Source organism: Neomonachus schauinslandi, chromosome 16 (genome assembly GCF_002201575.2).
Source record: "Neomonachus schauinslandi chromosome 16, ASM220157v2, whole genome shotgun sequence".
NCBI classification, from domain to species: Eukaryota; Metazoa; Chordata; class Mammalia; order Carnivora; family Phocidae; genus Neomonachus; species Neomonachus schauinslandi.
The window spans coordinates 43,055,319-43,077,713 of NC_058418.1; the positions used below are offsets into that span (position 1 = coordinate 43,055,319).

Sequence of the window (22,395 nt, forward strand, 5' to 3'; positions counted from 1 at the left end):
GCAGAGGGGATATCTTATTTATATATGACACGTTTTTTATTTCCTTAATTTAAGGCAATGATCAGACTAGGTAGAAAGAAGACTAAGTATTGTTGCTCAGAGCTGGGTTTGAGAAGATGGCAGCGCTGTTGGACTGGTTGGGATGCTGACTAGGGGCAAAGCCAGAGTGTCACGCGGGGTGGGGAGGTGGGGGGGAGCACATTCCATGGCTGTTCCAGCGAGAGTACTTGTCCCATTTGAGAATAGGTAGGTAGCCCTTCCTTATCCACAGAGAGCTTTTCTGCCCTTGATTCTACTTCTCTGTAAGTGGGAAGGGAAGGACTGATTTCAGAACAAATAGTTTTTCTCATGCTTTCCTTCTGTCTCATCAGGGCAGTGTCGAATTAAAAAGCAAAAAAAAAAAAAAAATCAGTTTTTCTCAATGTCTTGAAGATTGTCAAATCTTTAGTGACTGCCAGTCATTTGGTAATTTGTCTAAATTTGAAGCAGTTGGGGAAGGACTTGGATGTTTACTTCAGTAAACTGTAGATGGCAGAGAATCCGTACGTGGCATGGAATGAGTTTTGTAGGTGCTTGTGATAGCCGAGGGGTGACGCCAAGGAGGGGAGATCCAGAGCAGCATACCTTCTGCACAGAGCATTCCCAGGCTTGGTGCTGCCCTTTGTGAGCCGAACCTACTGAGTCGGAGAGATCAACTAGAGTTGCTTTCTAGTGGCTTTCAGCTCTCTGGCAGCACCGGATGAGGGCCACAGAGCCCCTCTGGTAGCTCCTGGCGCTTCGTTATACCATTACCCACCATGGACTGCAGGGTGGAGTGGCCTGTCCTTCTGGGCTCCGTGCGTGGGTGGTGAGTGGACATTCTCCCTGGAGTTTAGGACCTGCCTGAAGGAATTGAGTTAGCTAGCTCCCCCTGAGCCTTGAGGACGAGGATGAGCTGGAGATGAGGAGTACAAGTGCCTGCCATCTCAGCGAGCCTGGCGCCCCTGTGCCAACCACCGTATCCACGTGCTACAACATCCAGGTGTAGCGGCCATGGGGGCCCTGGCTTCCAGTCTGGGTGAAGGGGGTGGTGAGGCGGCGGCTGTGGACCGCGCTATACAAAACTGTATACAGCTCCATGAGCACCAGTAAACATGCTTCTCTTCGGAAAATAAGTCATGCGGCTCCTGGGTGGCTCAGCTGGTTAAGCGTCTGCCTTTGGTCCAGGTCATGATCCCAGAGGCCTGGGATCAAGCCCCGCGTCAGGCTCCCTGCTCAGCAGCCAAGTCTGCTTCTCCCTCTCCACGTTCATGCTCTCTCACTCGCTCACTCTCTCAAATAAATAAATAAAAATCGTTAAAAAAAAAAAAAAAGGCAGGGAAAGAAAAATAAGTCACTTGTAGAGGAGGGCCAGCATTTACAAATGGGGAGGGGAACTGGATTTTTGGAACCATTTGTTTCCGGGAGGCCGTGGCCAGGCTACCAAACCGCTTTGTTTTTTAGGGGCCTATGTTACTCCATACTGGTTTCCTTCAGCCATCTCTGCTTTTCTTATAAAAACTATTGGTAAATTGACTTTATATGGTGATGGTCTTTGAGTCACTCTTATTGGGTCCTGGAACATATTTGTGTTTCCCCTACGTTTATTTTTAGGTACCTTTGCGTATTGTCCTTATCTGCAAGAACATTATGTGTCAGCAGACGAGGCAGGTGCCAGCCATGTCTTCAGAAAGCCAAACGTCTCTAACCCCAAAGCGCATTGGGAATGTTTTATAGTGGTGTATCTGAGTGCCCAGACTGTTCCCAGAACCCATCTATGAAGGACAGTTGTTGCATTTTAGGGATTTCTGCCTGTTAAAATACCGAGGCCTTGGCCTCCGTCTCATCTCTGCTTTCTGCCGTGATGACGGTTCACCTTTGCCTCCAGCCAGGACTTTGTAGGCTTTTTAATGTCTATCCAAGGGGTACAGAAAGATCTTACCTTTCGTTTGGGGAGCAGACAGAAACCCTACTTTGGCAGTGTGAGACAAGAAGGGAGTTTGAGGATGTGAATGAGGACATCTTCATCTTTCAACACGCTGCTCTTAGAACTGTGAGGACCGGTTCCAAAATGGTGGTAGTAGCCGTGCCTCCAGGAAATATTTCCACAGACATACAAGATTTATTTAGCAAGGCTTTTTGGCTATGCTCTGCAGTTAGGCATGAAAAAGACATTTAGGGCAAAGACAGAGCTGAGTTCCAGGTGGTTTTTTCATGTTGTCACAACTATAAAGTATCCATTTTTATAAAATGAAAGTGAATGGCAGCCTGTCTGTATAAATGTAACATTACTAAGTTTTAGAAGTGGTGCAGTCGAGAAGTAGACGAACAGTATAGCACTTCATTGAGACCTGTGTGCCATGATTTACTTTCTAACTTTTTATTGAAAACTTTATCCAAGAAAATTACATCTCTTGCTCCTCTCTTAAATGTGATTTCCATGCACATAAAGTCCGCAGTCATACTGGTCGCGGGTCAGATTCTGGAGCACCCCCACCCCCGCCATGTACAGTATGTGTATAAGGCCCAGTGACTCTCTGGGTCTTAGTTTTCTCATTAATAAAATGAGGACAAGAGTATATATCTCATAAAGTTGTTATAAGGAATAAATTATATAAAACATGTAGAATGCCTGAGACTCTCAAAGTTAGCTATTGCCTTTATGAATAATTTCATACAATTATAGTTATGTAGCATGGATATGAGGCTTTTTTTTTGAATCCCATTGTTTTTTTATACACGCTTCTGTGTATCTGTTGTCTTGTTTGCTTTTTTTAGTGACCTCATACTGTTTCGCAGTTAGTATGTCAGAATTCTTTTAACTATTCTTCAATTCTTATGTGTTTCCTTATTATAAAACAAAATCCTAATACAAATGTCTTTGCACACAGTTTTGTTTCTTCTTGCATAAAGTTCTTGAGTCAAAGGATATGAATTTTTAAAAATGAGAGCAAATGTATTTTACCAGCCTTCTGAAGGGATTGAAGCAAGCATACGTTCCAAAGTAGTATAAAATTTCCATTAGGTGGTATATGAGGTTTATTTTTTTGCTGAAACTGTATAAATACTGGTTTATCATTTTGCTAACAGCTATTAAGTGCCACTTCATTATTGAACCTAATTGCACGTTTTCATTTATTAGTTGCTCGCTCGACTGTTTCTTTCCTCTTGTGTGATTTTTTTCATAGCATTTGATTTTTTTTTTTTTTTTTTTGAGATTGAGAGATTTATATATTTTGGTACAAGTTTTTTTTTTTTTTTTTTTGTGGCAAAATATACATAGACATTAAACCATATGAAGTGTGTAATGTAGTGGCATTAAGTACATTCTCAATGTTGTGCAACTCTCACCACCACGATGCATGTCCAGAACCTTCTCATCTTCTCAAACTGAAACTCTGTACCCTTTAAACAATAACTTCCTCCTCTCCGCCCTCCAGCGCCAGCCCTTGGTAACCTCTATTCTCCTGTTTCTAAGAATTTGCTTATTCTTGGCTCCTGGCTGGCTCGGTCAGTATGGCAAGAGATTCTTGATCTTGGGGTCGTGAGTTTGAGCTCCATGTTGTGCGTAGAGATTACTGGAAAAAAAATAAATAACTTAAAAAATAACCACTGGCTAATGATTTAATCTAAGAATTTGCTTATTCTAGGTACCTCTTATAAGTGGAATAATTTGGGGCGCCTGGGTGGCTCAGTTGGTTAAGCGACTGCCTTCAGCTCAGGTCATGATCCTGGAGTCCCAGGATCGAGTCCCACATCGGGCTCCCTGCTCGGCAGGGAGTCTGCTTCTCCCTCTGACCCTTCTGACCCTCCTCCCTCTCATGCTCTCTGTCTCTCATTCTCTCTCTCTCAAATAAATAAATAAAAAATCTTAAAATACATTTAAAAAAAAAAAAATAAGTGGAATAATTTGTCCTTTGTCTCTGGCTTATTTCACTTAGCATGTTTTCAAGATTCATCCGCGTTGTAGCGTGTTCAGAGTTTCATTCCTTTTTAAGGCTGGATAATGTTCCACTGCATGTGTATACCCCGTTTTATTTATCCATTCGTCTGTGGGTGGACCCTATGGATTGTGCCTACCTTGCGGCTATTTTGAATAATATTGAATTGCTGTTGTGAACGTGGGTGTACATCGATCTGAGTCCCTGCTTTCAGTTCTTTTGGCTATAAACCTAGGAGTGGAGTTGGTGGGGTAAATGTCTGGTAATTCTGTGTAACTTTTTGAGGAACCCCCAAACTGTTTTCCATGGTAGCTGCACCATTTTACATTTCCTCTAGCAGTGAATGAGTGTTCCAGTTTTTCCATATCCTTGCCAACAGTTGTTTTCTGTTTTTTTTTTTTTTTAAATTATAGCCATCTTAATGTATACAAAGTACTTAGGTATAAGTTTTATCTGTTAAATTTATGATGTTAAGTTTCCCTCCTATATTATTGTTTTACATTTTATCTCATTTTCTGTGGCTTTGTAGAAAAGGAGATAGAAAATTTAAAAATAATTATGCCTGAGCATTTAAAAAATGTTTGTAGTTTTACTTTTTGCTTCAGTAGTGGGAAAAATTCTCTGTCTGTGGCTGGGATAAATACTTTATTCTGTTTTCCTTTTTTTTTCATGGTGTTACAAAATAACTATCCTAATGGAATGTATAGTGATATGTCTATATACATATATCAATATGATGAAGTCTGGGTCTAAATTAATTTTTCTTTATATTGGGTCCTATTATTCCAGAAACATTGTTTTTTTTCCTCACTGGTGGTTTTACTTAGTGTTTATCACTTATCATGTACTTAATGTGCAGTCAGAATTTATTTCTGGACTCTTTACTCATTCCATTTATTTATTTCCGGTTTGGGGCCATTCCCATGTGACTTTGATTATTGACATGTGATAGTGTGTTTTTCTAATGTTTTGAAGAGCTACTCCTGCCCTATTACTTTTTCTCCATGATATTCTTTGGTAGTTTATACATTTTCAAAACAAATTTCAGTCTTTGAGTTCTTAGAAGCATGATGGAATGTACATGGAAGTTGGGTGAATCTATATATTGGTCAAGGAAGGACTGAACTTTCCCATGGTATGGCTTTGTCCATTTTTCAAGTTTCTCTTCTTGTTTTCCATTTAATTTTTCTTTTTTTTCCCCATCTAATTTAGTTGTTTTTCTTTATATATAAGCCTCACCCTGTGTCATGCTAATTATGAAAGATTTTTCTAGTTTTGGTTGCTCTTGTGAAGAACTCAGCAGCTAGTTACCTTGGGAATCCATTGCTTGTGTTTCGTGGATGAGAGATAGTGACTGCTTTGCTGTGCATCATATGTTACGAGCTGATCTTCAGTTTAAAAAGTTTCCACTATTGGCAGTTGCCTTTGCCATGCCTTAGTGTGGCGGCTGAAAAGGCCTGTGTGTATACCAAGAGCCTGCGCTACGCTACACGCACCTGAAGATCTTGGAACATACAGTGAGCTGGCGGCGTGTCCAGGATTAGGAACAAGAATTTACAAATCCTGATCTTTTCTTGGCTAACTGTGACTAGAGTATGTCTCAGTCCTGAATGAATATCTGATTCATAAAGTTAGAATGTTTAACCAACATCACAGAGGGAACCTTGTGAAATACTCCTTGTTGCTGAAACCAGAGGCCATTCAACTACCATTTTACCTACTTAGCCCATTTACCGTGTCATCTTGGTACCCAGCTTTTCTTCCCAAAGAGGAAAGCTGTCAAAGCCATCTTCATTTCTTTTCCCCTCCCTCCACCATTGCTTTTACCTCATGGTATTCTGGATTGGAGTACTGGTTTTGCTCTTGGCTACCTGCATGGCACCTGTCCAGATGGAACCTCCGTGAGCTTCAGTTTTGTCTTAAATAGAATGGGAATAGTATCTTCCTCGCAGAGCTATTGGGCAGGTAAATGAGCTAATGAAAATAAATTTGCTAAAGGCATTGTAGGTTCCTGGATTGGATCTTGGAACAGAAAAAGGACATGAGTGGTAAAGCTGGTGAATCCAAATAAAGTCTGAAGTTGGGTTGGTAGTAATGTATTGATGTTTTTCAGCTTTGACAAATGTTCTGTGCTTATATAAGATAGTATGCCGTTGACTCACTTTCCCCTAATATTGCTATCTTTGTGCTATCTTTGCAGCTTTTCTGTAAGTCTAAAATTATTCCAAAATGAAAATGAAAAGAAACTGCTTTGCAGTTGATAGTGTTACACAAATGTCAGGTGGTTTTATTTCAGATTTCTTTCACTAGATTATTAGGTTTATTGAACAAATACTTGTCGAATGCCATTTTGCTAAGGACCATGCATGGTGTAAAGACAAGGGGGCGCCTGGTGGCTCAGTCTGTTGAGCGTCTGCCTTCGGCTCAGGTCATGATCTCGGGGTCTTGGGATCGAGCCTTGCGTTGGGCTCCCTGCTCAGCTGTGAGCCTGCTTCTTCCTCTGCCTGCCGCTCCCCCTGCTTGTGCTCTCCCTCTCTCTCTGACAAATAAATAAAATCTTTAAAAAATAATAATAATAAAAATTAAAAAATAAGGGGCGCCTGGGTGGCTCAATCGTTAAGCATCTGCCTTCGGCTCAGGTCATGATCCCAGGGTCCTGGGATCGAGCCCCGCGTCGGGCTCCCTGCTCCTCAGGAAGCCTGCTTTTCCCTCTCCCACTCCCCCTGCTTGTGTTCCCTCTCTTGCTGTGTCTCTCTCTGTCAAATAAATAAATAAAATCTTTAAAAATCTTAAAAAAAATGTGAGGGAGGTGGGGGAACTGGGGTTGGGTGTGTAGAACAGAGGTGGGTGGGGCTCTAGGTGAAATTAAAATAGCCATGAACCAATAATATTTGGAGCTGGGTGATAAGTTTATTATAGTGTTCTTTTTGCTGTTATATATTCAGTGTTGATGACACACAGAGTCTTCCATCAGAAGGCACATCACAGCTGGCTGTCACCCTTTTGTAGTGTTAGCACCCACTGATGATTATTGCCTAAATCCATAAATTGGATGGGGATTGCAAAAACAGTCATATTCTAATCCTATCATACCTATAAGAGAAACTTGCCCTCATCAACTATTTGGCTACCTTGAGATTCAGTTTGTAAAGAAAAGGCAGGAGAAATGCTTGGATCTTTCCTTTAATTACCAGTTTTCAGAATAAAGAATTGATTTCCTCACATCCTGTAAAAATGAAAAATGAAATTTTGTTTTGTGTGAAAATCATTATAAGCTCTTGGATTTAAACATTTAAAATATTTCAATCCAGGGGCGCCTGGGTGGCTCAGTCATTAAGCGTCTGCCTTCAGCTCAGGTCATGATCCCAGGGTCCTGGGATCGAGCCCCACATCGGGCTCCCTGCTCAGCGGGAAGCTTGCTTCTCCCTCTCCAACTCCCCCTGCTTGTGTTCCCCCTCTCTGTCAAATAAATAAATAAAATCTTAAAAAAAAAAAAAAGCTTAAAAAAATATTTCAATCCATTGTGATTATTGTTCTTTTTGATACTAAAATTGTCCCCATATCTGGTTGGGGTTAGCAAAGGAGAGACGTGCCAAAGCTCTTCAAGTTTGTTTCAAATTCTTTGCAAAAATTTCTAATTATTAAGTGGCAAAGTGCAGAATAGTGTATGAGTATGTGTGTGTGTTTTCAAATATATGTGCGTATGCTTGTATAGTCAAAGAATATCTTTGAAAGAATCATAAGAATCACAACAGTGACTGCCTCTGGGGAGGAAACGGGGGGCCAGAGGACTGGAACAGGAAGGAGACTTTCTTTACACTGTTGGAGCTTTTATACTTCTAAAATTCTCATAGAAGGGGCGCCTGGGTGGCTCAGTTGTTAAGCGTCTGCCTTCGGCTCAGGTTGTGATCCCGGGGTCCTGGGATCGAGCCCGGGATCCCTGCTCCGCAGGAAGCCTGCTTCTCCCTCTCTCACTCCCCCTGCTTGTGTTCCCTCTCTCGCTGTGTCTCTCTCTGTCAAATAAATAAATAAAATCTTTAAAAAATTCTCATAATGTACGTGTACTACCTATTAAAAATAATTATTATTAAATTGTTGACCAGGAAAAGAACAAAAGCAGAGCCCCATTTTCCATGGCATGCCAATGGAACAGACCCTCCAATCAGTGCTATTTGGATCTGACTATGCATGCAGATGCAAATCTAGTTTGAAGGGTTCCCACCAAGACTGCATCTGTCCACAGACCTATCCAAGAAGCCCTTGATTCACCACAGGAGCTCATCTGTTTTGGAGCTTTGTGCTACACTTTGATTTGGAGATAGAGTATGAGAGCCAGATATCCTTGCGCTGACAAACTTTCTGTATCCGTGCTTGTATTTTCTACTCTCAGAAAGTGCATGTGTTGTAAATATATACACATTCTTAGAACATGAGAGCTTGAAAGAACCTCAGTGATAAATCCACTCCATCACAGCTTACAGTCAGAAGAAACTGAAGTTCAGACAATTAAGTTACTGGCTTTTGGTCACACCAGTAAGCCAGTGACAGAGCACCATACTCAAGCCATTGATGTGGCTTCAAATAGAGAAAAAAACTGGATTGACAAAGACAAGGAGTGACAGTTTAGTCATGCCTTAGAGAATTGCTGTATTTTACATTGTAGCTCTATCTAGTACGTATAGCCAATGTTCTCTATTAATCCTAATTGTTTGATGTATACAACTTTGCTCCCCGCAAAGACTGCACCCTCCTTGAAACAAGGGCAAATTTGTTTCCTTTGTTTTTCACTACTTCCACCTCTGCCTCCTATGTTCTTGCCTACACTTCTTTGCTCACTTGAGCCCCACTCCCTGGAGGCCCTCTCTACTACTTAAGCCAGACTGATCCTCTCTGTGGATCCTACCACACCTGTGGTCTTAACTACTCAACCACACAGCCCCTGTGACATATGCTGTGTTGGTACTTAGCTGACAGTGTCTTTAGCTTTTTTTTTTTAAAACACATTATAGGGCAGAGACCTTCTTTTATAAATATTTTTTTAAGATTTTATTTTTTATTTTTTAATTTTTATTTATTTTAAATATTTATTTTTTATTTTTATGTATTTATTTGACAGAGAGAGACACAGTGAGAGAGGGAACACAAGCAGGGGGAGTGGGAGAGGGAGAAGCAGGCTTCCCGCTGAGCAGGGAGCCTGATGCGGGGCTCGATGCCAGGACCCCGGGATCATGACCTGAGCCGAAGGCAGACACTTAACGACTGAGCCACCCAGGCGCCCCTTAAGATCTTTTTTTTTTTTTTTAAAGATTTTATTCATTTATTTGACAGAGAGAGCACACAAGCAGGGGGAGCGGGAGAAGGAGAAACCTCAAATCGGACTCGATCTCAGGACCCTGGGATCATGACCGGAGGCAAAGGCAGACGCTTAAGCAACTGAGCCACCCAGGCGCCCCCTCTTATTGCATTTAATTTTTCGATATTGCCAGCTGTTCTCCATAGAGGTTCTAATAATTTCTACTCCTGCCAGCAATATGTGAAAATGCCAATTTTTCTTATACTTTTACTAGTAGTATTTTTTTTTATTATTTACCAGATTAATTTTTTTAAGGGGGGTGGGGCAGTGGGAGAGAGAGAGAGAGAATATTAAGCAGGCTCCTTGCCCAGGCGGAGCCTGATGTGGTGCTCGATCTCACAACCCTGAGATCATGACCCAAGCTGAAATCAAGAGTCGGTTGCTTTACTGACTGAGCCACCCAGGTACCCCTAAATATTTTTATTCTTACCAATCTGATAGGTTAAAAAATGGTACTTCATCCTAGTCTTAAATTGCATTTCTTTTTTTTTTTTTTTTAAGATTTTATTTATTTATTTGACAGAGCTCACAAGCAGGGAGGGGGCAGAGGGAGAGGGAGAAGCAGGCTCCCCACTGAGCAGGGAGCCCAATGCGGGACTCGATCCCAGGACCCTGAGATCATGACCTGAGCCAAAGGGAGACGCTTAACCGACTAAGCCACCTAGGTGCCCCTTAAATTGCATTTCTTGTCTCATAATTGAGATTGAGCATCTTTTAATACGTTTAGGGGTAATTTGTATTTCCTTTACTCTGAAGTGCTGGTGCATACTTTTGGTCTTTTTCTTACTGATTTGTAGAGATTCTTTTCATATCAAAGAAATTAGCCATTAGTCTGTAATATGAGTTGGCAATAATTTTTCCCAGTTTGTTGTTTTTCTTTGATTTTGATTTTTTTTGCCATTTAAATTAAAAAAAACCCCCAAAATCTTTAATGCAGTTGGATTCATCCATCTTTTATGTCTTCTAGATTTTGTGTGATACTTCAGAAAGTCTTTTCCACTTTGAGATAAAAATGTTCTCCTCTATTTTCTTTAGTTCCTTTTTAGTTTCATTTCTTATGTCAAAATTTCTGATTCATCTGGAATTTATTTTCATGTCCTGGATAAGGTAGGGATATAACTCATCTTTTTCCCGGTGTACTACCTAGTTGTCACAGTGCTGTCTACTGAATGATCTCTTTGCTGCAGTCATTTAAAATGCCACCTTTGTCATAGGGCGCCTGGGTGGCTCAGTTGGTTAGGCGACTGCCTTCGGCTCAGGTCATGATCCTGGAGTCCCGGGATCGAGTCCCGCATCGGGCTCCCTGCTCGGCGGGGAGTCTGCTTCTCCCTCTGACCCTCCGCCCTCTCATGTGCTCTCTTTCATTCTCTCTCTCAAATAAATAAAAAATCTTAAAAAAAAAAAAAAAAATAAAATAAAATAAAATGCCACCTTTGTCATATACTGAATTCCTATGTGTATTTAATTCTGTTTCTGAACTTGCTGTTTATTTCATCAACATCGCTTATTCGTGTGTTAGTACCACATTGTTTTAATTGTTGTAGCTTTATGATGTGTTAATACTTTAGAGAACTACCCCCCCACACACACATACACACAACACTCTTCTTTAGAATTTTCATGGCTATTCTTTTGTATTTAGTTTTTCTTACAATTTTTTCTAAACATTTTATTTATTTTAAGGAGAGAGAGAGGAAGTGAGAGCAAGTGTGAGCAGGGAGAGGGGAGAGAGGGAGGGAGAAGGACAAGCAGACTCTGTGCTTAACATAGAGCCCGATACAGGGCTCAGTCCCACCACCCAGAGATCATGACCTGAGCTGAAATCAAGAGTCGGAGGCTTGGGCGCCTGGGTGGCTCAGTTGGTTCAGCGACTGCCTTCGGCTCAGGTCATGATCCTGGAGTCCTGGCATCGAGTCCCACATCGGGCTCCCTGCTCAGCAGGGAGTCTGCTTCTCCCTCTGACCCTCCTCCCTCTCATGCTCTCTGTCTCTCATTGTCTCTCTTGCAAATAAATAAAGTCTAAAAAAAAAAAAAATTAAAAAAAAAAAAAGAGAGGCTTAACCTCTTGAGCCATCCAGGCGCCCCTAATTTTTCTTATAACTTTTAGGGTGAACTTACATAGTTCTCAAAAATGTCATGATGGTTTTTTGTATTGGTAAAATATATAATTTTGCATAAAGAGAGTTGCCATCTGTTGTGTTTTACCAACTTGGCTGAGCTAGAATAGGAAGAGAAGTATGAAGCCTTGCATATGTGTGGGGGAAACACCAGTTGCATAAGATGGAGTCACTTATTAAACAACTAATTTAGTTGATGTGCCAGACAGTGTTTCATACGCTGGGGAGAAAGCAAATGAGTGGATCACAGGTTGTACCTAGGCTCTTTTCCATTTCTGAAGAGCAGGTGGCATCCCATCACGTAAAGAACTTTTGGTTTCAGCTGACCCCCAGTCTCGGGTGAGTCGGTAGGACCTGTCATTGCTTCAGTTGTTACCATCTTGGGTAGCTTTAAAGGATGTGCAGGGAGGGAGAAGGAGAGCACAGTTAGTGAGGAGTTCAGGCTCTGGAGGCAGGCAGTAGGGGTGAGAATTAGGAGCCCCTCGACCTCAGCAGGTTATTTGACCTCTTTGAGCCTCAGTTTCCACAACTTACGTAAAATGAGATATTCGTTGCACCTAATGTGTGGGGTTGTGTGTGAGGCTTACATGAGACAATCCAAATTGCTTTGCACTTTGCCTGGCACACAGTGGTGTTCTCATACCACTTATACTGGAAATCTGACTCTGCTGGTCTGGTGGTGTCTGATTTATTATGTTCAGTTCCTGCTGTCCTAATTGAGGAGAGGCAGTAGAAGATACTTAGAAGCGAGCAGCCAGGTGATAAGAAGGGAAGGGCCTAGAAACATTAAAGAAAGAGCCCGCCTTCTTACCAGAAAAGAGAAGGTGAATGAGAAACAGGGTGGACAGGTACTTACTGTGTATTGCATGGGGGGTGGGGACTAGGACCAGCTAGTGAAATTTCTGCTTCACATAAGAAAAAACTTGCTGGCAGGACATCTGCTCAACGATGGAATGGTAGCAAGTTCCTTGTCAGAAGCATTTAAGAAGAATCTGGACAGTACATTTGTTACATTTGAAACTGCAAAAAGAATTTCTGAATTAGGAAGATGAGGCTAACTCACATCTAAGGGGTTTTCCTACAGAATTCTAGTATAAATGTGCACATATGCAATCACGTATGTAGAAAATTCTCTGCATATGGCTTATCCATTTTCAAAGGGCTCTTCGAAAACCTTGTTTGATCCCTTTTTGAGGGAGAGGATATTGCATTGTCTTGGGGTCCTTGTGAACATGAGTGATCATCAAAATAATAAAGAAATGGAGAAATAAGGAGACTTGGAACAGACTTATTTGACTTCTTTCTCTTTGTTTATTGTTATCTGGAAGACAAGTCCCTCATCTTTGGCGCCCATCTTTTTCATCTATAGTATCAATCTTTGTTCCATGCTTTGAGGATGAGTCTTTAAAAGAACAGGCACATTGTTGGAAGTTTTTTGCTTCTTAGAGTGTAGAGAGCTCTTTGAAGGAAGCTGCCATTTGTGCTCAGCAGACAAATGGCAAGTTTAAAGAAAAGTATGGACCCTGTAGATGTGGCCTTGGCCTTGCGTCCTTTCGCACTAACACAGCTCCCCGTTACCCTCCTTCCTGCTCTTCTTTTATTGTAATACATGTAATCAGAATACTTTAGAAAAATGTAATAAAGGTATACAAAAGGGGTAATATTTAATATACTTATTTCAGATCCATCTCCCAGTTGTTGGGCGGGGGGTGGGAGGAGACCAGGGGCAGGCCATTACTGACTTGCTGTCATTTCCACAGTTAACGTTTTGGAAAACTTTTTGCTGTCACCAGATACATGCAGGGTAACATTGTAGGTACTGTGTTACCACTTTAAGGGAAAAATCTAGTGAATGTGAATACGAGTCTGAGTTGATCTCTCAAATACGATTTCTCTGTTTTCAGTGAATGACGAGCCCACCGCAGCCACTGATCCTGAAGAGCCCTCTGTTGTTGGGGTGACATCGTCGCCTGCTGCGGTGTCGAGTGTGACCTCAAATCCCACTGCAGTGTCTCTCCCCGCTCCGGCCACACCGGCAGAAGGAGAGGAGCCCAGCACCTCAGGCACCCAGCAGCTACCGGCAGCTGCGCAGGCCCTCGATGCTCTGCCTGCCGGGTGAGTAGCCTTCTGGCCCACAGCAGCGCTCCCGCCTCTCCAATCTCAGGCTCCTTCACCAGGACAGAAACAAAATGGTTATTTATTACCTAGTGGCTTGTAGTCTCTGGGGAGGCTGCCATGCATAGGAGCGAGGGAGGTGAGGGAGAACTGCTTGTTCTACAGAAATCTTTAAAAGACTAAATCATCTGGGGCAGAATCAATGCTACCTTATACCATGACTTGAAATGAACAGCTTGACTAGAAGAGTGTGACTTTTATGGAACAAGCAGCTCATTTTGCCTTCCTTCGTCTTTGGAGGGTGTTCATTGAGATCCTGCTCAGAAAACTGCTTTTCTCTCCTGAATTTTATCTTAACGATCTGTGGAGGACATTAGGCTCTCAATATTACCGTATGTTCCTCCTGCAATACTGGGGCTGTTGTTAACATGGACTACTAGTCATCCTTTAGTTCAGAGTTAAATCTGATGGTGAAGACCTTGGATGATAAGAAGATGGCCCCATTGAGCCAAAGGGCAGTTCAGGTTTGGCTATATAGTGAATAGAGATTAAGAGTATGGACCCTGGAAACAAACAGATCTGGCTTCAAATCCCCACTGGATCCTATGTGACTTTGCTCAGATGGTTCACCATCTCTGTACAGGGGAGTTAATAATCACGCATGTCTCTCTAGGAGGTGAAGGGTGGAACATGGTGGGTGTTCCACCTGGTGAGTGATAGTTTTGAATCGACTGTGAAGGAACCGTAAAGGAAGGGAATGGTTCTGAACTGGGAAATGAAGTCTTGTCTCAGCAACTACCAGTCATTGTGGTCCTGAAATCCATCCTGGTTATCGGTTTGGTACCAAGGAAACTGTATCACCACAGTCACTGGTCTGGCTGATGGTGGTGGTGGCGGCATGTGGGTGTGTCCTCTGGGCCCTTGTAATTCATAAAGGAAAAGGAAAGGATGCACGGTCTCTTGCTTGATGATAATATGCTATGTCTTCTTAAGCCTCTTTAGAAAACCCACTTGTTAAAAACAAAAATTATAAATCTGAAGGCAAATATGATTTTTACCACATATATATCACATCCTTAGCATTTGGCCCACTACCTAACATATATCTTAATAAAGTATGATGAATAAATGAAAAGTATTGCAAGTACTTCCTAATACCTCAAACCTGGAGAGATCGGGTATTGAGAGGTGGCTCTGAAAAGTTTTTGTGAAGTTCTTGATTTTGCGAAAAGATTAATAACCAGTTGCTTGTGTCCAGCTCTTCCCTACAGGTTTATGTTCTCTTTTGTATGTGGTGAAGGATGCTAGAAAGACCTTTGTTTGGTTTATACTTCCAAATCTGTATGCTGTAATCTGGGGGGAACAGAGCAAAATCATTTTGGCAGAAAGGAGAGAAAATGGCTGCCTGTGTCCCCTGTGAGCTGTTTGTTTTCTTTCCGCTGAGCAAATGCCTGGAAGGCCAGCTTCTCTCCTATGTCAGTCACAGGCAATTAGGGCTAATGGCTCAACATGTCTTTATGTAGGGTGTGTGTGAGGGTTACTGTTCTCTGGGATTGGGCTCTTCCTGTTTCCAGGCAGCTGGAAAACTCCAGGCCCTGAAAACACTCTTTATTCTAAGTTTGGCAGATGGAGCAGCCCAGGGAAGCTGATTCCCCACCCCCATCCTTGCCAGAGGCTGAAACACTTTGCCGAGGTAGAGTTTGCACAAGATCTTTTCCCTAGAGCATTTAGAATGTGATGAGATCTGTGTGTGGGCCTGGGGAGGCCACTGCCCACTCTTAACATGTAGGATGGTATTGAGACCCCGTTTTCCAACTTAAGGTGCCCATCCCTAAGACATCGGGAGCTTAGTGCTTCGCAGGCTGGTTCAGGGCCTGGAGATTGGAGATTGCCACCAAAACTGCTGAGTGCCTGGCATGAGGATGGCATGCTTTCAGTTTGCTGCTCTGTGGTGGCAGGTCAGAGAAGACATGCTTCTCGCAGTGACCTTTGCAACTCAAAAGACCTGCCATCACCATACCAGCTTCTTTACGAGTTCGGGAGATCTGATCAAGATGGGTTATTCCTTTATTCCGGGTACCTTGGCTTTACGAGTCAGGAGACCAGTTTTCATCTTTTTAAATACAACTCTGAGCATGACATGTCACACTTAGAATGCTGCCGTGGCTGCCCATTGTCTTTAGGGATAAATTCTCAAATCCTTAATAAGGTCTAAAAAGCCCCATGTGATATGACCCCACCTACCCCTCAGGCCTCCCATGGAAGATTCTGCTTTGCTCTCTAAGCTCTAGCCTTAATGGCTTAGGTTAGTTTGACAGCTGTACCACCCTTTCTCTGAACTTAGGACCCTCCACCATGCAAGTCACTCTTTCTGAAACCTTCCTCCCCATTTTTTCCATTAATCAATCAGTACTTCCTCTGGGAATCTTTCCTTGACCCCTGGTAGACAAGGTCACACTGCTCTGTCTACTGTAACTCTTCTCACATGTCTACTCGCTTGTTTCGCATCTCTCTGCTCCGCCGGGCTGTAAACGTCAGGGTGTCAGGGAGCCTGACACAAAGTAGGCACCCCCAGACATTTGTAATGAGTAAATTTAAATGCCGTCTTTTTTTTTTTTTTTTTTCTTTCTCCACCTGGATGAATGTGTTCCGCTTCTTCGATACCTCATACAGCAACTGTGACAGGAATATTGCATTTTCTTCCCAGAGGCAAGAGCGGAAGGCTGTCATCCACTGGGTTGACTGGCTTTGGGTTCAAATACGCTACTCTCACAGGGTGGGGGACGCTCTTCCCTGTTCATGAGGAGTCCTTGTGCACTGGGAGATCCCATGGACCATGTCTCCTCTTGGCTGAGGCATTTCTCAGCCACACGACATTGTTTTATCGAGGCATCCAGCCAACTATCTCTTCGCAACTTTACCTTCTCAACCCTTTCAGTCTCCTCTACTGAGCGATTGACCAAGGTTGACTTGGGAATCCCGAGGGCCTATCTTCCTGGTGGCTGCATTGCCTTTCTGAACTCTGCAGCATTTGCAACTCTGGTCTTAAAGAATTTACACAAGTCCGTCTGTATGTTTTAGGGACCGAAGTTACGGAAGGCTGGGCTGCGTGAGTCCACAAACAGAGCAGCCCTCGGCCCCTTTCTCTCTCCCTGTCTCCAAACCCTCCGGCTTCCTGTACTTTTAAATTTAATTAGCCTGAAAGAAGCCAAGTGGAAGGGTGTGGCATTTTCAGGTTGCAAATGTGCGTTAAAGAAGGGGGTACCAGGAGGGCTCAGGAGACATGGTGAGGTAGTGGTCCAGGCAGTGGGCAGTGGGGAGCAAGGCCACTTTGATCAGCTGGCCCTGCATCTGTTTTTTATCAGCCCCGAGCCCACTTTGGGAACCAAATGCTCATTAACAGACCGTGTGTACATGGCTTAGATAAACTCCAAGTGCGTCCTGGGCTCTGCAGCCCCCTCAGTCCCTCGCACACAGAGGCACATTATTTGACTCTGGCAGGCTGCACGCTGCTGTGGTTTCTTACATAAGGGAGGCCGTTGTGTTTGGACTGCCGACTTACCTCAGCACTGCCATTTCACACCAGCCTTTTTCTCCCGCAGTCATTGGCTGGCCTGTTTCCTGCCTCAAAGTAGAATTAATCGAGGAGGGGTGTTTTCTAGATCTTTCGGCTTTGCCATCTCCCCTACCCCCACACCCGGTTATGGACATCCAGAGGCCCTTTGCCCCAGGTGCTCCTTGAGACACTCTCAAGGATGACAGTCGAGGAAGAGCTCTTGGATGTTTTGTTTGTGGAGAGCTTTAAGAGACGTTGGAATTTGGAGCTTCTCTGCTAAGTTATAAACCAGCCGCTGCCATTCCATTTCATTCCAAACTCATTTTTGGCACTAGCCAAGGATCCTTACTCAAGGAGTTTGAAAACAATACTTCTTACACTGTCTGTGAAGAACCAGTCCTTTTTTTTTTTCTCTCTTTTCTGTTTTTGTTTTATTTTCTTATTTTCAATCTGTTACAAAGCCTTACCTTTGTTCTCTACTTCTCCACTGATCACTTAGTTAGCTGTTGTGGCAATGCCAAATAGGTACAAAAGTTTCTAAATGCTTAGAAACTTCTGTACTTTTCTGGTTGCTAAACAGTAACAGTTTGGGCCATGGACCATGCTTTGAGTAGCGTCAGATTAAAGGATTATACTGGGAGACTCTGTGCCTTTTTTTGCTGAATATGGTTTAGCCCTTGGCCATGCAAGGACTATTACACACTTAGGTAGTACTGAATATCAGCATATGCTTCTGGCTTCTTCCTCCTCATCTCAGAATGAAACCTTATTTCCAAAGATTCTTGTGTTGTTCGGGGCTGGCTGGTCCACAAGACCTCCTCACACTACTATATATGTGTGTAATTATGAATTTTTATTCCTACTACACTTCCTTGAGAGCTCCTCAAGAGCAGAGATTATTGTGTCTATCTTTGTACTCCCAGCACCTAGCATAGTACCTGGCTTCGAGGGAGACCTCAGTGAGAAGTATTTGTTAATGACTAGATAAATTATTTCCCGTTCTCAGTAGCATTTAAAATTAAAAAAGATTCTTTTTACGTAGAAAAAGAAAATGGAGAAGAAGAACAGCAGTAACAAACACCCGAGATTTAACCATTGGAGCTTTCCAGATTGTGTATATTTTTTCCTGACCATTAGTAATAGCTAACATGTGTTCAGTGTTTACAGTGTGTAGGGGAATGCTAAGTTTTGCCCATGGATTATTTGGTGCATCTTCATGACATTCTGTGGGGTAGCTGCTTTTATCCTCATTTTGCAAATGAGGAAACCTTAAGCAATTTGCCCAGAACCACGTATACAGACACACGCACGTAAATACACGTCTACCAAAATTTGATCATCTTATAGTATGTGTTTTAAAATTTATATTTTTATTGTAAAATATTTTAAGCATGCAGATAAGAATGGAGAGTAATATGAAACCTACCTGTGGGCTCACTACCCAGCTTTATCAGATTTTAGCATTATGCTATATTTGCTACAGACTTCCCCTTTTTTTATTTTTTATTTTATTTTTTAAAGATTTTATTTATTTGAGAGAGAGACACAGTGAGAGAGGGAACACAAGCAGGGGGAGTGGGTGAGGGAGAAGCAGGCTTCCCGCGGAGCAGGGAGCCCGATGCGGGGCTCGATCTTAGGACCCCGGGATCATGACCTGAACTGAAGGCAGACGCTTAATGACTGAGTCACCCAGGCGCCACGTGACTTCCATTTTTTTAACTTCTCGACAAAGACATTACAAATCCAGTAGAAAGTGTCCATGAACCTCTTCCCGATTCCATTCTCTATATACAGAGCTACATGGAATTGGCATATTCATTTAAACTGCTATAAGGTATTCTGTTGTATGAATAGACAACTTTTATTTTAATTCAAATTTATTTATATTTACTATATTTATATGTCATATATAAATATAAAATATAAAAACTTATATAAATATATTTAAACATGTATATTATTTTAATAAACATATTTGATCATTTATTTTTATATATGATTTATACCTTCTATTTGTATATTTAATAATATAACAGCTAAATAAATGTTTGCATATCTTATATTTATACTATTATTATCTTCTCACAATTATAAACATACAATGAAGTTTTTCCTGTGCATATCTTGGTTACATGTCTATTTTTTTTTTTTTTTTTTTTAAAGATTTTATTTATTTGGAGAGAGAGAGAGTGTGCGGGGGTTGGGGGGGAAGGGCCAAGGGAGAGGGAGAGAGAGAATCCTCAAGTAGATTCCCCGCTAAATGTGGAGCACGAGATGCAGGGCTGGATCCCAGGACTCTTAAGATCATGACCTGATTTGAAACCAAGAGTCGGATGCCTAACTGACTGAGCCATCCAGGCGCCCCTGCATGTCTGTTTCTTTAAGGCATGTGCTGGAGCTGGAATGTTATTGTAGGGGTTGAAGATCTTCAATTTTAGTAGATACTATCAAATTGCTCACCAATACTCGTACTCCCACGAGCATGCATAAGCATTCCTGCTAAAACTTAATATTGTGGGGCACCTGGGTGGCTCAGTCGGTTAAGCGTCTGCCTTCAGCTCAGGTCATGATCCCAGGGTCCTGGGTTTGAGCCCCGCGTTGGGCTGCCTGCTCAGTGGGGAGCCTGCTTCTCCCTCTCCCTCTGCTGCTTCCCCTGCTTGTGCTCTCTCTCTGTCAAATAAATAAATAAAAATCTTTAAAAAAAAAAAAAAAACCAACAAAAAATAATATGAGTTTTTTTTTTTCCTTTGGTCAGTTTGATGGGTGTGAATGGTATCTCTTTGTGGTTTTATTTTGAATTTCCTTGATTACCACGGAGATTGAACCTCTTATATATGTTTTTATTTGGTTCTTTGATTTCCTATTTTGTAAGTTGCCTCTTCATATATTTTTGTCCATTTTTTTTATTTGGCTATTTGTCTTTTTCTCTCTAATCTGTGGGGTTTCTTCATATATGCTGGATACTAACTGCTTTTTAATTCTGTGCATTGCAGGCGTTTTCTTCCAGCCTTTGGCTCATCTTTTCACTTTTTGATGTTGCCTGTCCTTGTACGGGAGTTCACAATTTAAAGCAGCCATGTTTGATAGTCTTCGTATGCCATTTGTGTCTTGTCTAAAATTCTTCCTTATGCTGACGTAAAAATTTTACACACATACACTCTCCACATTTGGTTGATTCTGATACGCTTGTTATTTCACATTTAAACTTGAAAATCAAGATGTAATTTACAAGGTTAATTGGCAGCACTTTTTCTTCTTTCTTAGTGGTATGTTAAAGCATACAATTGATGGCATTTTAGATTTAATGAAAATAGTATATTTACATGATTTTTAAACAAAATTTTGATTATATTATGTGTGTTATTTGTTAACTTGCTTTTTCCACCCAATATATGGTAAATATCTGGACAAGTCAGTATTATCTATCATGTTATTTTCAGTGACTGTTATACCCATTATAGAAATGACATAATTTATTGTACTAATCCTCCATTTGGGGCATTTAGGTTGTTTCCAGTTTTTGTGTAACGTGCTGTAACATACTGTGACAGATGTACTTACAGCTAAATCTTTGACACATAATTATTTCCGCACTATACATCCTAGAAGCAGAGCTGCTGAGTTACAGGATATTCACAGGATATAGGAAAGGTTTTTGACCAAGCTGCCAAATTGCCCTTTTGAAAGAGTATACCCATTTTTGCTCCCACCAACTATTTTTTAAAAAGTGACTATTTCTCTGCATTGCCAAATTTACCTGCAAAATCTGTTATCAGCAAAAATGTTAAACTTTTTTTTTTTTTTAAATGTACACCATCTTCAGGAATTGTCTTACCTCTCTGTGAAAGCATACATTTTAATATTGTCATCCTTCACGGAGGAGCTTTGGAGACTTTTCCAATGCAAAGAAATTGGATGGTTGAAGGAGAAGAAAAACAGACTTAATTCAGAAGCCTTGATTGCTGCTGAACAGTGCCATTCTCTGCTTAAAGGGTATAAAGTGCTGGTTGTTGATAGTTCTTAAGAAGGGGTTAGTGTGCTTAGATTGAAAGGACAGCTCAGTATCTGAAGAAAGTTTCTTGGGGGGAAGACCGAGTTAACACATTTCCTACCCAGTTTACAAAGGATCTACTGAAGCCATGAAAATAGTGAGCAGGAGATTTGTTCCCTTGCACCTAGATTTCTGGCTCATAAAAGTCTAAAAATGTCCCTAACAGAGGAAATAAATCTTATGGTTCACCCAGGAAGTGGCCAAAGCTTGGGGAGTAGGATTTGGTTCAGAGTCAGTTATTAGACAAGCATAAAATAAGAAGCTGTGAATTCCATGGGGTTTTGGCCTGTGGGGAGTTCAACTTCCACATAGGCAGTTTTAAGAATACTTTTCAGTGTCTTTTTTTGAAGTTGAATTTTTGTCTAAGTAGCCAGCAAGGCATCTTTTCTTTGATGCGTGTAAAGGTTCCGTCCTGACTTTGTTTTCTAACAGAGTGTATTTTGAATTTTATTTATTTATTTTTTTATTTATTTGACAGAGAGGGACAGCGAGAGAGGGAACACAGGCAGGGGGAGTGGGAGAGGGAGAAGCAGGCTTCCCGCCGAGCAGGGAGCCTGATGCGGGGCTCAATCCCAGGACCCTGAGATCATGACCTGAGCCGAAGGCAGACACTTAATGACTGAGCCACCCAGGCGCCCCTCTAACAGAGTGTATTTTGAATGAGAATCAATTTAGTAATGCCCGGTGCCTGTGTTAGTAAAAATGTGCAAACTAGTAAATAGTAACAGTTAATAATGCTCTTACTAAGATCGAATTTTTGAGCACATTGATAGGTAAATCTGTGAGGGCCTTTTATTTTATTTTATTTTTAAAGATTTATTAATTCGACAGCACAAGCCCGGGGAGCAGCAGGCAGAGGGAGAGGGAGAAATGCATGCTTCCCGCTGAGCAGGGAGCCTGATGCGGGGCTCACTCCCAGGACCCTGGGATCATGACCTGAGCTGCAGGCAGATGCCTAATTGACTGAGCCACCCAGGCGCCCCTGAGAGGGCCTTTTATTTTATTATTATTATTATTTTTAAAGATTTTATTTATTTATTGGTCAGAGACAGAGAGCATGAGGAGGGGGAGAGGCAGAGGGAGAGGGAGAAGTGGGCTCCCCACTGAGCAAGGAGCGCAACGCGGGGTTCGATCCCAGGACCCTTGGATCATGACCTGAGCTGAAGGCGGACGCTTAACTGACTGAGCCACCCAGGCGCCCCTGAGAGGGCCTTTTAAAGAGAACATCTCTGATACTAACCTGA

At 42.0% G+C, this 22,395-nt stretch overlaps 1 protein-coding gene across 2 annotated transcripts in view; it reads left to right on the forward strand.

The window, feature by feature from the left end:
- The window catches only part of WWP2 (WW domain containing E3 ubiquitin protein ligase 2), a 141,920-nt gene that overhangs the window by 86,635 nt on the left and 32,890 nt on the right, over positions 1 to 22,395 (forward strand). For both annotated transcript variants that reach the window (XM_021703263.1, XM_044911312.1), the window contains exon 8: positions 13,334 to 13,544. In XM_021703263.1, coding sequence (XP_021558938.1) covers positions 13,334 to 13,544 — 211 coding nt within the window. The remainder of the gene's footprint in view (positions 1 to 13,333; positions 13,545 to 22,395) is intronic.